The sequence below is a fragment of the Erpetoichthys calabaricus genome, chromosome 18, assembly GCF_900747795.2.
Source record: "Erpetoichthys calabaricus chromosome 18, fErpCal1.3, whole genome shotgun sequence".
NCBI lineage: Eukaryota > Metazoa > Chordata > Cladistia > Polypteriformes > Polypteridae > Erpetoichthys > Erpetoichthys calabaricus.
The window spans coordinates 86,953,873-86,969,510 of NC_041411.2; the positions used below are offsets into that span (position 1 = coordinate 86,953,873).

Sequence of the window (15,638 nt, forward strand, 5' to 3'; positions counted from 1 at the left end):
TCAATATTTTTACGTCAATTATCATTTAGTTTGCATTTTGATCCCATGCTGTTTACAGCAACAACAGGGAAATGTAAAATGATTTGCTGTTTACAAGGCAAATTCTCTAAGCATACCATCTGGACTAGCATCAGTTTCCAATTAATTGTACCAGAGCTGTTTTATTCAAAATAAATCAGTACAAGCCACTTCTCTCATGTCACACAAAATCTTTGAAGAGTTTTGATAATTGATGTAGCGTCTTAAGTCATTTCACAGCCTTCTTCAAGGTGTTTATAGCCCTTGTTGTCATTTACCTCCAAGTGTTCTACACTAAAGGATAAAACCTGCTCTTTAAAGCAGTACTCATGCCTCCCAGACGGATATTTCTTCTAGTACAAGCACAAACACGTCTGTATTTTTCCCTCAGAGTTTAAAGAAGTTACCAATCTGATCTGTTACACCAATACAAATAAGATAAGGCGTATACAAGAACTGTAACAAAGGTGGAGCTCACTGTAGCACTCTCCATGATTATCGTATTTTGCACAATATTAAGGCAAATGCTGCCTCAAGCCTCAGCAACAGGATTTACATCAAAAGGCTGTGTAATACCTTAGGGTTCTGCCACCATCACACCCCTATCCATTTTCAAAATAAGGAAGCCTAGCCTTTGCTCCCAAATTATAGGCAGTGTATCACTATGAATGGGAAATGGGATTCTTCTGCAAGTGGGAACTGACTGAGCCTTCATTTTCTGCTGCCCGTGCCCACGATTCATGCATGCCTTTCCAGGGTGCCAAGCTGGTTATGAATAAGGTAACATCTTTTCTCAGTTCACAAACATCAGTATGATACTCTGAGTCCTCAGGATGTTCTTAGTCATACGATATACAACAGCTATCCCCACATAAAAACTACACGCCTTTAAATTCATTGCAGGCCCTTCCTGGGAAGGACCAAGTGCTCTGTGATGCTGTTTTCCAGTCGCAGCCATTTCCAGTGACAGACATTAAATAAAGTTATTCATCTGGGATGACCACAACACATCTGCAACGTCTGAAACAAGCTTTGTTCCAGCCTTGAAAGTTGTGAAACTCTGCTCCATTCCAACAGAAGCAGCTAACAATGGCAGGGGAACGCCAGATGTGTATTATGTGACTTGTGCCCTTGCCAGAAGACAAGAAAAAAATGAAAATCAATAAAAAAAAAACATCTGAAGCTGATGCAAAACTGGAGTCCACTGATAGAGTGTGACAAAAGAGTGAGAAATTGCTCTCAGCCAAAGGCAGTTAATCAGCTGAATCTAGTATTTCGAAAAAAAGACATTCATGGCCGTCTAGAGAGCATTTTCACATATTTAGAGGTTCAAAATGACTGACGCCCCTTTTACAAGCCCCCTTCACTTCCAATCCTCTACACGTAACCCATTGCTTCCATTACTCATTTCCAAGAGTACTTGTAGTGAAATTACAAATGAGTGGCTCTTCTGTCACGGGGTGTCACAGTTGGAACCCACTTCACCTGTAATATCCCTGATTTAACTTCTACCCATTTTCGGCTGTTTAGGGGCCCGGCTACTAATTTTTGACTGACACTGATCACAGACCAAACCAGGATTGGCTGCACGTGTCATTTATCATTACCTTACTCAGAGACTGTAAACAGAGTGCACAGAAATCAAGCAGGGGAGCAGGCACAACATTTTATGCATTTTATTATACATTAAAAACATACAGTGCATCCGGAAAGTATTCACAGCGCATCACTTTTTCCACATTTTGTTATGTTACAGCCTTATTCCAAAATGGATTAAATTCATTTTTTCCCTCAGAATTCTACACACAACACCCCATAATGACAACGTGAAAAAAGTTTACTTGAGGTTTTTGCAAATTTATTAAAAATAAAAAAATTGAGAAGTCACATGTACATAAGTATTCACAACCTTTGCCATGAAGCTCAAAATTGAGCTCAGGTGCATCCGGTTTCCCCTGATCATCCTTGAGATGTTTCTGCAGCTTCATTGGAGTCCACCTGTGGTAAATTCAGTTGACTGGACATGACTTGGAAAGGCACACACCTGTCTATATAAGGTCCCACAGTTGACAGTTCATGTCAGAGCACAAACCAAGCATGAAGTCAAAGGAATTCTCTGTAGACCTCCGAGACAGGATTGTCTCAAGGCACAAATCTGGGGAAGGTTACAGAAAAATTTCTGCTGCTTTGAAGGTCCCAATGAGCACAGTGGCCTCCATCATCCGTAAGTGGAAGAAGTTCGAAACCACCAGGACTCTTCCTAGAGCTGGCCGGCCATCTAAACTGAGCGATCGGGGGAGAAGAGCCTTAGTCAGGGAGGTGACCAAGAACCCGATGGTCACTCTGTCAGAGCTCCAGAGGTCCTCTGTGGAGAGGGGTGAACCTTCCAGAAGGACAACCATCTCTGCAGCAATCCACCAATCAGACCTGTATGGTAGAGTGGCCAGACGGAAGCCACTCCTTAGTAAAAGGCACATGGCAGCCCGCCTGGAGTTTGCCAAAAGGCACCTGAAGGACTCTCAGACCATGAGAAAGAAAATTCTCTGTTCTGATGAGACAAAGATTATACTCTTTGGTGTGAATGCCAGGCATTACGTTTGGAGGAAACCAGGCACCACTCATAACCAGGCCAATACCATCCCTACAGTGAAGCATGGTGGTGGCAGCATCATGCTGTGGGGATGTTTTTCAGCGGCAGGAACTGGGAGACTAGTCAGGATAAAGGGAAAGATGACTGCAGCAATGCACAGAGACATCCTGGATGAAAACCTGCTCCAGAGCTCTCTTGACCTCAGACTGGGGCGACGGTTCATCTTTCAGCAGGACAACGACCCTAAGCACACAGCCAAGATATCAAAGGAGTGGCTTCAGGACAACTCTGTGAATGTCCTTGAGTGGCCCAGCCAGAGCCCAGACTTGAATCTGATTGAACATCTCTGGAGAGATCTTAAAATGGCTGTGCACCGACACTTCCCATCCAACCTGATGGAGCTTGAGAGGTGCTGCAAAGAGGAATGGGCGAAACTGGCCAAGGATAGGTGTGCCAAGCTTGTGGCATCATATTCAACAAGACTTGAGGCTGTAATTGCTGCCAAAGGGGCATCGAGAAAGTATTGAGCAAAGGCTGTGAATACTTATGGACATGGGATTTCTCAGTTTTTTTATTTTTAATAAATTTGCAAAAAACTCAAAGTAAACTTTTTTCACACAGTAGATATTCTTAATTTCTAAATGTGCCTAAAGCTGACACAAAGAAATTATACGAGGGGGTACCCAAAAATAACCGGAATTAAAAAAAAATTGTTTAAATAATTTTTACTTACTGAAACTTTAGTCTCCTTCAAAGTACTCTCCATGTGAATGAATTCCACTGGTGGAAACATTTTTGAAATTGCTGAAGAAGAACGCTGTCCAATGTCAGCAGCAATTTTTCTTTGATTTCCTCCACAGTACAAAAATGCTTTCCCTGGAGTTCTTTTTTCATATTCGGGAACAAGAAAAAGTTGCCCGGAGCAAAGATCAGGCGAGTAGGGAAGGTGGCAAGAACTCCAAGACGCACACGTCAGTTCAGGAATCTTTTCAATAGTCCGACGAACTTTTTCAAGATTTTCATCATTCCTAATTGTGGAAGGTCGGCCAGATCTTGGTTGGTCTTCAAGTGACATTTCCCCTCATTTGAAACGTGAAAACCACTCGTAGACCTGCGTTTTACATAAAGCTTCCTCTTTAACAGCAGTGTCAAGCATCACTACAGTTTCAGCAGCTGTTTTCCCTAAGAGAAAACAAAATTTAGCACAGACTTGCTGTTTTTCGTGGTCACCCATCACAAAAATCTCAGAACACGTTTAATAAGCACCAAGAAGAACCTGACACGGAATGGAGTACAAACAACACAGAGCAACGCCACTTGGCAGACTGCCACAGAATACTGTAAGTTATTCTGTACCCCAAGGTATGGGGTACCCCCTCATACATGGGTGTATCATTTACCCCAAATACACCCTGGATCAATAGCAGCGCATCTAATGTCTAGTGCTCAGGTGGAAGGTCTTCATGCGTTACGTAAAGAGGTGGACAGTCTTTTTTGCAGGCCCACCAACTGCAATGGTTTAAGGTAACCAGCGGACCCTTGATTTGCCCTGGTATTTGTCTTTTTCAGACTTACCTGCCACATTTGTGGACTGTCAAAGGGTAAGGGGCTGACACTCTTTTCATTGTGGCCTCTGTCCCCTCAACTAATGTCATCCAGGTCCTACATTTCTTCTCAAATCTTCCATTAGTCAATATTTTAGCCGTGACAACAGTCTCATAGGACGCACTCTGTGCTTTTACAGCTTTCGGCCCACACTGACCTGAAACACTAGGCATGAGGGAAAGGATGTGAACTGCTATAATAAAATACATGAGAAAATTTATCAGCATTTTTAAACACTGGCCTTGAGTTGTATTATTATTAACAATGTCCCCAAGAACACTGCAGATCTCATAGTTCACTAATCCAATTATTTTAGGAGCTCAAATTGGAATTGCTGAACCTATGAAGTAATATGGATGGTAATTCAGGGTTGATGCCCTGACATTTTTGCTCAATGGTATTTTATCAACTCAAGAAAAATGACCAAGTGCCTTGTCTGGCCTGCCTCTGGTTTTATTTCTCCTTTTGTGTAACACTCACAGTTAATCCTCTTTTCAACACTTTCACGGTTCAGTGGTGTCAGGGATTTGTTTCTCTTTTTCTAGATGTAATGTTTGTTTGCATTAGTTTCAAAGAAGACTATGTTTTTCATCTCAGAGAACAGGTGGATAAAAATAATTGGATTAGTGAAAAGTCATTTTGTGAAGTAGAAAAATTACTGTATTTTTATTGTTTACCCCAACACCATTTTGTTTTTCATGGCCATTACCATTTTGTGATCAAGTTGCCAACACAAATACAGGAATTGCCAGTCGCAAAATTGCATCATTGATGCAAATGTTTAAAAGTTTGTTGGATACAAAAGTTTATAGTGCGCTTCAATCCTTCTAGATTCGACTTTGATTTTGTTTAGACTTCCTTTGGTTAGATGCCATTACTTTTTTCGTCCCTGCTTCAATATTTTTTCTGTCTGCCTTCATTCAGTTCTTGGTCCTTTAAAACCTCTGTCCACCTGCATTGTGGAATATTTAATATAAATTGACTGGACGAGAGCAGCTGATGACAAGGTTCCCAGTTAGATCTTGTGACAAGATGCACTATCAGATTTGACAAAGAGTATTCAACAGTCAAATTTTCATGTTGAAAAAAGAAAATTAACGTTTATATCTTTTTCAGTGCTTTCAAATTAATGTAAACAAATTCTGCTTGAAATCATTGGATGTGATTATGACTTTGCTCATTTGGAACACAAAAAGGCCATGGGTAAAAAATGAATTCCTCACTTATCTATAGCAGATGGGTGCAATGCGGCTGTCTCACTTTCATTTCTACTACTGCATTCTAAATAGAGACTGTGAGACTTTGTAAGAGATCAGATAAAAATGAACTTGTACCCACTTGCTTTGACCATGGAGTGGAAACCAACCATTAATTTCTCCCTGAATGCTTTGGAAACCTTTAGAAATGTGTATACTGACAACATATTTGCATCCTTTGAATAACTGTGCCTTAAATATAATCTTCATCAAAACATTTCCTGCACTGCATGAAGAATAGAGAGGTTGCCAAAAGAAAAACGTTAAAATTACAACTTCTACCTGTGATTAAATGTAGGTGTCATAACTAAACTACATCGGTGCTTTCAAAAGAGTTCACTTCTAAATCATCTTAAACAATGTTACAGTTACATTTTTAGATAATGAATGGAAGTCTGACCTAGACAAAGTACACTTTTCCTTAATCTGTGCAAAAACATTACACACAGCAAATGGTGATGATGATGATGATGTTGATTCTGAACTAATTGTGTGTACTGACAATAGGAACAGACAGAGCATAGGAGTCAGCAACTTACCATCAGCCAAACCAATGAACTGGTGATCGCACTGAAGAGTCTCTACGCTCGGAGTGGATGTGAAGGTGTCCACTCCTACAAGTACTTGGAGGTCCACATCAATGAAAGGCTTGGCATCTTGAAACACAGAGGAACTATAGAAGAAAGGGGAAAGCAGACTTTCTTAGGAGACTGTGTTCCTTTAATGTGAAGAGTGATATCCTTCACATCTTCTATCACTTTGTGATGGCCTGTGCAACTTTTCACACTGTGGTGTGCTGAGACTTAACATCACTTCAATAGAGGCCCACTAAATCAATAAGTATTGTCAGAGAGAGGAGGTGCAGTTTGGTTCATAAGCCTAACCCTAACCCCTGGAGAAAGTAGTAGAAGAGAGAATTAAAAACAAAACTGAGTGCCATTATGAACAGAACTGTCCCTCCTCTCTCTGACACAACAGCATTAAATACTTTCAATTAATTAATTAGTAGAAGTGTGTCAAGAAATGTTATTGGGGCTCCTTCATGCCTACGACAATATGCCTTTATAAAGCCTCACTGTAACTACAAATGCTCTTTTTACCTTTAGCTTAGATAGAGGCTTTGCCTTTTTAGTTTCTTCCCTATAATCATTGTGGTGTGTCTTTTTCTTTTTTTGTTTTGTAGAACAATATTTATTTATTTAGTCAGTCAGTCATTATCCAACCCACTATATCCTACCACAGGGTCACGGGGATCTTCTCGAGCCAATCCCAGCCAGGACAGGGCGCAAGGCAGGAACAAACCCCGGGCAAGGTGCCAGCCCACCACAGGGCACACCCACACACACACACACCAAGCACACACTAGGGACAATTTAGGATCGCCAATGCACCTAACCTGCATGTCTTTGGACTGTGGGAGGAAACCCACGCAGACACGGGGAGAACATGCAAACTCCACGCAGGGAGGACCCGGGAAGTGAACCTCAGGTCTCCTAACTGCGAGGCAGCAGCGCTACCCACTGCGCCACCGTGCTGCCCCATTTATTTATTCATGTATTTATTGCATTTCTGTAAAAGCCCAAATTCCCCTGCTGAGGACAAATAAAGCTCTATCTATCTATCTATCTATCTATCTATCTATCTATCTATCTATCTATCTATCTATCTATCTATCTATCTATGATATGATCTTACCTCTAATTAATGTCTTCAGTCATCTGCTTCACTTGGCCAAAAGTTAATTTGGAAATAGCTCCAGCTCCAAACTTGTTAGAATAAAATATTTGCTTATTTATCAGGTAGAGTTAGGACTATAATAATCCAGAATCACCGAGCAGGCATTACTGCTCACAGAACAATCCATCCATCCATTTTCCAACCCACTAAATCCAAACACAGGGTCATGGGGGTCTGCTGGAGCCAATCCCAGCCAACTCTGGGCACAAGGCAGGAACCAATCCTGGGCAGGGTGCCAACCCATCGCAGGACATACACAAACACCAAGCACACACGGGCCAATTTAGAATCGCCAATCCACCTAACCTGCATGTCTTTGGACTGTGGGAGGAAACCCATACAGACACAGGGAGAACATGCAAACTCCACGTAGGGAGGACCCGGGAAGCGAACCCAGGTCTCCAAACTGCGAGGCAGCAGCGCTACCCACTGTTCCACCACAGAACAATCTATTGTGCTAATTTACAGTTCACTATCTTCTCCTGCTCAAGTGGAAGAATCTTAACCCACATATGTGACTTTAAACTAGAATTTAAAGAATGGGGGGCGGCACGGTGGTGCAGTGGGTAGCGCTGCTGCCTCGCAGTTGGGAGACCTGGGGACCTGGGTTCGCTTCCCGGGTCCTCCCTGCATGGAGTTTGCATGTTCTCCCCGTGTCTGTGTGGGTTTCCTCCGGGTGCTCCGGTTTCCTCCCAAGACATGCAGGTTAGGTGGATTGGTGATTCTAAATTGGCCTTGGTGTGTGCTTGGTGTGTGGGTGTGTTTGTGTGTGTCCTGCGGTGGGTTGGCACCCTGCCCGGGATTTGTTCCTGCCTTGTGCCCTGTGTTGGCTGGGATTGGCTCCAGGAGACCCCCGTGACCCTGTGTTCGGATTCAGCGGGTTGGAAAATGGATGGATTTAAAGAATGAATTCCACTTTATGAGGAACAGCTCAAATTATTTATTCTTCAGTGTTTTTCTCAATTAATTAAACAGGATGAAATATTAGTAACTTTTTGGATAGTTCTGTATTTCTGAGCTATTCTGGATTTGAAACTTTTCATTCTCTGCTCTCTAGATAAATAGAGGAAGGCGGTATCTTACCTGGTTTGAATAAAATGAAATACTTTACATGTTACTGTTTTGTAAGTTATTCTTTGTAATGAAATCCTTAAAGTAAATTTTAAAAAGAACAAAACATAAAACATAAAATAACAACACTCACACAAAGGTTTGGAGTCCCAAATGGCAAACCCCACTGACTACCACTTTTAAGGAATGTGGGAAAATGGATGAAAAGAGAAAGAAAAAAAAGTATGTTCAATGCCACCAGAGTTGTATCTTATCACATGATGTTCAGATTTCAAGGCTGGTGCTGGAAGGGCAGCATCTGGAGAGGGACTGAGGTGATGCTTGTGACCCTCTTCTGGGGAGTTCTCTGACATTTTAAGGGTGAAAGAGGGAAACAGGGCAGAGAATGTGTTACCTCCTATTCCTTCCCCCGTGCCCCCACAAAATGACTCCCTGTAAGGGACTTTCCTAGCCTCTGCTTGTGACGCAAGTATATGTTAGGATATGCACAACCTGAAAAGGCCCAGATGAGAACGAACTGAAGCATAAGCAACTCAATGACTGCTCTTCACAAAACATTATAAATATACTTCTGGAATAACCACATAACTGTACAAACTGCAGATGCCATGCACAAGGTCTGTCCAGGGGGTGATGTGCCTAATACCAGTAACTTGAGTTGTGAGTTCTAGCATCAAATTTTAGTATCCATCCATCCATCCATTTTCCAACCCACTGAATCCTAACACAGGGTCTGTTGGAGCCAATCCCAGCCAGGACAGGGCACAAGGCAGGAACCAATCCTGGGCAGGGCGCCAACGCACCGCAGTCAAATTATAGGATTAATGTAAAAAAGACTGTCGATTATGGCCAAGTATTTGCACTACATTCTTGAGAAAATAATTTATGATTAATAGGCTGTCAGCATTATGATCCATTTTGAATATTGTAAAAGGTTGTTGGAAGATACACACTGTATTCGCAAAAACTGCAAATGGGGAGAGCATCTTCTGGCAATTTAAAAGTGAAAATAAGAACATCTAATGCCTTTTTAACCTTTGATCGTATCTGGATGTGTTGTTGGGTATTCATGAGGTTGAAAAGGCCCCTGGAAATGTTTGAGTGTAAGCAGTTATGAATTTATGATTTTCTTTCACAAACTGCAACCAGCTGAAGATTAAAACAGTCTTTGAACATGCGTATTTCCCTGTAGTTAAGACCTTGTGGGTAGGTTAAACCTTCTTCTTTGTCTGCAAGTAGATGTTGTTATTTGGATTGCGTAGATGAAGACCTTGACAACAAAAAGGCTTGCTCTTCTAATGTAGATCTAGATTTGAGTTTCAGGTTTTCTATTTAAGGGTCAAAAAGTCACTTGACTTGATCTCCCTCCTGCAGTTCAGGAATTGGACAGTTGGTCCTCAATGAGGTTTCATTTTGTGTTCTTCAGGTGCAGGTTGGAAAGTTGAAACAGACGATTGCGACGGTACACCTTGGTGGTATAGAGACAGCAATCGTCATCTCCATCGTAGTGTGCGGTGTGCTTCTGCTAGCATGCTCAGTAGGTAAGTAGCTACAAAGTTGCTTATTCTTCTCCTTCACGTTTTATGGTGCACATGTCTTCCTAGCAGTGCAGTAGCTCCCTTTCCCAATGACGATAATTATGACCTTAGACAGACAGTGAACAATCATAAATCATTAGGGCCTGGATGGAGCTCAGATTGTTGTGCAGTTTTTTAAACATTATATGTGGAACAGATGAGAAAGGGCAAGAAAAAGTGAAAGAAAATCTTGTTGGGCAAATACGGATTACATCCTGCATGCAAAACAATGCTCTCGCACTTAGAGGAACAAGTGTGTATAATTCAGATTTTCATTTGTAGCAAGTTTCTTGAAATTCTTCTTTTTATACTGCAGGTCTGTTAGCATCATATTAATAAAAGGCTTTATTAAAAAAATGGAAAATGTTATTCAGGTAGTAGCAGACAGCATATAGTACCGGAAAAATATGCAACAGTAGGCAACAATGAGCAGTATGCAGTGTAAAAATGTGACATTAAGCAATCATGACGATAACAGGGGATTGCAATGAGTCCAAAGTGTACATACTGTACGTTAGCTCAGAATTCACATCTTTCAGGAAACTACCGTAAGTTATCAGGCCTTTGAAGAGAAAGATCAACACTACGGCAGCTCAGCTGGCACGTCCTTCAGGAAACTGGGTTATCAGATTTTCAAGAACCATGAGATCAAAAAGGAAATCAAGTTAATGTTATATAAGGCTGCTTTCATCACTAATCTCCTGCACAGCAGCAAGATCTGCGTTATCAACCTTTGTCACATAATAATACTCAAATATTTTTGTCATACGGCAGGATTGCTATACCAACAATAGAACCCTCATGGAAGCGAATACAACCATCATTAATAATTAATAATAATAATAATACTTCTTTACATTTATATAGCACTGAAGGATGTTAAGTGAGACCTTTGATCAGAAGAAATCAAACAAACTTGTCCTTGCTACTCTGTGCTGCTTGTCCATGTTCACTAATCATCTTGTCCACGTTTAAACCCACAAATGCACTTTTCATTAGAGTGGCTGCCTACACTGTTCATTATGGAGTTGATCCTTTTGGTTTTCTCACCAAATAGACAGGGTAGTGACTTATACTCTGATATCTACAATTCATTATTAAACAGTCTGTAATAGATATCATCCCTGACCAGATATGTTCAGAGCCAGTGAGCAGAAAACATATACACTGTCTGATTAAAAAAACATGTCCCCAGAAGTGGTGGTGAACTTAACATGTAAAGTCTCCATGGTTTTCTGATGCAGCACATTACAGCATGGAGTCAGTCAGTTGACAAGTATTATTATGTGGCAAAAATAACCAAGCACAGAGTTACTTCTTCTACATCGAGGAAATGGCTCATGGAGGTTTCTGAGCAGACTATAGTTGACATTCCATCCAGGCTTTGTTGTATACAGGAAAGAGAGCTGACATCCGGTAGGAATTCCCAGGAAACTATGGCTGTGCAAGATCCAATATTGCTGTGTTGGAAATAAGTATTCAAGAAGGTCTATCACAAAAGGTTGTATAACAGGATCTACTCAAATTATTGTTTTATGGTCAAGTTACACTTAACAAGCAAAGGTCACAGCCACCTATCAAAGGCAATGGCGTCTCAGAATACAACATCTTCTGTTCACTCACTGGGCACGTAACTGGAAATGATTCAATGACAGTCCATGTTGCTTGAGCTAACTCTAGTCTGTCACATGAGTTGTCAATGACAGTTATCGTAAACGTCCAACGGTGTTACCAGGCAAACCGTGGAGTGCATTATACATCCAAAGATGGTAGAAAAATTTGACTTCTATGGTGTTATTCTTTGCAACAAATAAAACACGATCGAACACTGAAGGTGCATTTTCATGATAAGTGTAAATTCAATCAATTGTAATCTGGCTAAATTATACAAGATTATATAGTCCATATATGAAATAAATGTTAATGGGGGTCTTTTGAAAAAAAACAATATTCATTGCAGCCATATGCTTTGAGCACTGGTGAAGCGGGATGCTTTTAAAAGGTCCACACTGTGATATGTCCCTGTCCTGTTATTGCTTTTAATGTCCAGCCTCATGTGTGGCCCGGTACTGATAGCTGTAACCAGCGAAGGACATGCAGACCTTTTAGTGAGCATTCATTGCCTAGTCAAGTTAATCTCAAAAGCTGTATTTCAAATTGGACCAGTGCTTCTGGGTACATCCTTCTGTATGCTTATGTCCACTCCTGCACATATACTTCAAGCTTTAAAATATACTGTAACAACCACATGAAAGTTTGGGAGCATGAACCGATAGCACGTTGTTGCACCCACCACATGATGAACCACCTGGATTGCGACCCAAGTGCAGGAGATGACACCTCACTGGAACAATGTGAGTTGTTTTTCCTGTTTGTATGGTGGCTGGAGTGCCAATCCTGCCACCAACCACCCAGGTAAATTGGAGGACCTGCTCGCAGATTAACGTCATACCCAGGATGGAGTAATTGCAGGGCCCAATGGGGTAAAGTCACTTCTAGCGTCTACGGGATTCGAAACAGCAACCTTCCAATTGCTGCTGCAGATCCCTAGCCTCTGAGCCACCACTCCAACCATGTAAATGTAATAATTTTATTTTTGTTTTCTATGTTTTTCTGGTCATTCTCATGGAACCTATAACATTTCAAAATATATAAATATAAATGTTTGTAATACTAATTTTCTAAGTAAAACTCGCTATGAACATTACAAATGCTTCCTAGAAGCCAGGCATCTGCTCTCTTACACTCAGCATGCCAGAAATTAGTAGACGTTTAAGTGAGAAAGCAGAAATCACATGTTTTCTTGATTACAAGAGAATATTAAATAGTAACACGCAAATGATAATAATTTTACTTCAGATCATCTGTGATGCTGAATGTGAGATATGAAGACAAATATTACCATAAAATATTAGAAATGTGCCTCCTTGCAGCAAGCTTAGGGGGATTTTGCTTCCAGAAATTTCTTAACCAGCTTGTATATGTTTTCATAACCATACTATCACCAACTAATTCTTCCGATTTTAATCTTTCCTTTTAACTTTGATAGCTTTGGCAGTGTTTTGCACGAAAAGCCGCAGAGCAGAACGCTACTGGCAGAAAACATTACTTCAGATGGAGGAGATGGAATCTCAAATTCGTGAGGAAATTCGCAAAGGTAAAAATAAAAACAAAACAAAAAGAAAAGAAAAAAAACTTTTCGTATGCAATCCTTAACGCATGAAGAAAACATTGCCCAAAAATTGTTTAAAATAGTTCCTTGTTGATACTATGGACGAACTTTTATTCTCGGGTAAATTTGCATTTTCCTGGTTTTAACTGATAATAAATGGGATCGTCAACCCTGCTGCTTACTGGTCCAGACCACTTGGACTCGTTTCCTAAATGTGTATTTGAATTTTATCCTTCGCTGCTGCACCTTCTTTAGGTTTTGCAGAGCTGCAGACAGACATGACGGATCTCACCAAAGAGCTAAATCGCAGTCAGGGAATCCCTTTCCTGGAGTACAAGCATTTTGTTACCCGCACATTCTTCCCCAAGGTGAGTGCTTCTTTCTCCAGTTGGGATGCCATGGTTTTAATGCCATGGCCTAGCATTATCCCCTTATGGTATTTGATTTCCAAGCTGTGGTTGCCCTTACATGATGTTGGGTGCCTGTTCTTCACTGTTGCCAATGTGACGTTTTCTCCTGCTATCCACAGACATACGTATGTCAAGTGCATTTGACCCAAAAAATGAATGAGTCTGAATGAGAGGCCAAGTGTAAATTCTTATTTCTGTAGCACTCGTGAAGGACATGCACCCTTTAGTGGATGTTATCCTGTCTTACTGGCATTAAACATAACATCGACCTTAACATGTAAAGAATAATTACATTTATAGGCTGTCTCCCAGTAGAGCAATCAAAGAGCGCCTCTCACCACAAAAACTCTTTCCTGATGCACGGTGGAAGAACGCGGTTGTTATCATGAAAGTTTGGTTTGTGCACTAGCCCAGTTCAAACGCAGACACTCAGAGTTCATTTGCATTCCCATTGAGAAAGGAAACAGAAACAGGGAATGAATATTGAATACTGAGACGCTCATCTAGAAAGCCATGCAAATTTCTGCAGCAATATTCTTACTCAATATAAGAGGAAGACAAAAAAGCAACATTTCCTTTTTTACTGCTAACCACAGACCTCCCATGGGTAAAGCAGCGGGCTTTTTGATGTTTTGAAAGAGTCAGATCCTTTTGTTTTGTTTTGTTTTGTTTTGCTTTTTTTTTTTTTTCACTTGATGGTGTCATCAAATTTAGAGCACAAGACCGAGGTGTCAGGAAGTCTGTCCCTTCTAACGTGGGTGGCATAGTTTTGTATAGCCTGTGTGGTGTTAGCAAAAAAAAAGAGAACTAAAATAATTAAATAATAATTCTTTGCATTTATATAGCACTTTTCTCAAAGCACTCAGCAATTGCTGGTTAATGGTCTTGCTCAAGGGCCCATCAGAGCAGAGTCCCTATTGGGACTCGAACCAGCAACCTTCCGATTGCCAGGGCAGATCCCTAGCCTCAGAGCCACCACTCCGCCCTCAAATCTGATTGAGTCCCCTCATAACCAGTTACCTCCCCCCAGATGTAGAAACCCTGACTTTTGCAAAACAAGCAGTGGGAACAAGCAACAGGCAGAGCTGTGTCACTTACGAAACAGCAAAAATCCAATTAGCGGCCTCCCTCACTAACTCTCCATGTCTTGGCATCTGCAGCTCTTTGAAATCTGCTTGTCTTGTTTCACTTTGGTAGATGTGCTCCAATTACGAGAGGAGTTGTGTCCAGCCTATTCACCAAAACCAGACCCATGCCATCATGACGCCAGAGGAAAGTCACCCCCTTCTGCAGGAATGGAAGGTGAGATGCATGTGGGGATATGGGAGGCATATTATTATGATAATGTCACAGCTGCTTGTGTTATTTTTATACATTTTATCATCTTGTCGTGTTTCTTTAAACAATTCATGTGACCTTCAATAGATATAAATGAGTTCTGAAAACCCACGGCCAGATTTTTTATTTGATTATGCATTTTGACATACTGTAGAGTGAGATATACGAATTCTGTAAAGCACAGGTGTCAAATTCCAGGCCTGGAGGGCCGCAGTGGCTGCAGGTTTTCATTCTAACCTTTTTCATAATAAGTGACCAGTTTTCACTGCTAATTAACTTCTTTTCTTTAGCCCTGTTTTAAGGATTCAGTCCCCTGAATTGATTCTTCATTAAATGACAGCCAAACAGAAATTAGACGTGAAACGAACCAACAGATTATCAATTAAACTGGGGATTCAAACTCCAACCAATTTCACTCCAACCAGTTTCTCAATGAGATGCTGATTCTTGTTAATTGAACCTGTCATTTAATTCCATGGCTTGTTGCTGCTCTCGTTCTGCCACAGCAGACGTTTCCAAAACTGTTGATTTTCTGTTTTACTGAGACCTTCACCCTTCTTTATTTTCAGCTTTTGTGTGATGGGCACAGGGGAGCTGGTCATGTGGCTGCTTGTTTTGTGTCTCATTATTGTTTGGCTGCTAATTAAGGACAAAGAAAAAACTAAGGGGTCTGAGTCGCATCAATTAAAACAAAGGCAAAAGAAGTTAATTAGTAGCAAAAACTGATCACTAATTAAGGAGATGGTTAGAATGAAAACCTGCACCCACTGCGGCCCTCCAGGACCGGAGTTCGATACCCCTGCTGTAAAGTATTAAAATTCAATGAAATGATGAACTCTGAAAGATTTGATTCCATGTCAATTG

General features: G+C 41.0%; 1 protein-coding gene across 2 annotated transcripts in view; it reads left to right on the top strand.

Annotated features, from left to right (window-relative positions):
• The window catches only part of plxnd1 (plexin D1), a 216,134-nt gene that overhangs the window by 158,193 nt on the left and 42,303 nt on the right, over positions 1-15,638 (top strand). For both annotated transcript variants that reach the window (XM_028824793.2, XM_028824794.2), the window contains exons 20-23: positions 9,704-9,818; positions 12,904-13,011; positions 13,282-13,394; positions 14,634-14,738. In XM_028824793.2, the coding sequence (XP_028680626.2) occupies positions 9,704-9,818; positions 12,904-13,011; positions 13,282-13,394; positions 14,634-14,738 (441 nt within the window). The remainder of the gene's footprint in view (positions 1-9,703; positions 9,819-12,903; positions 13,012-13,281; positions 13,395-14,633; positions 14,739-15,638) is intronic.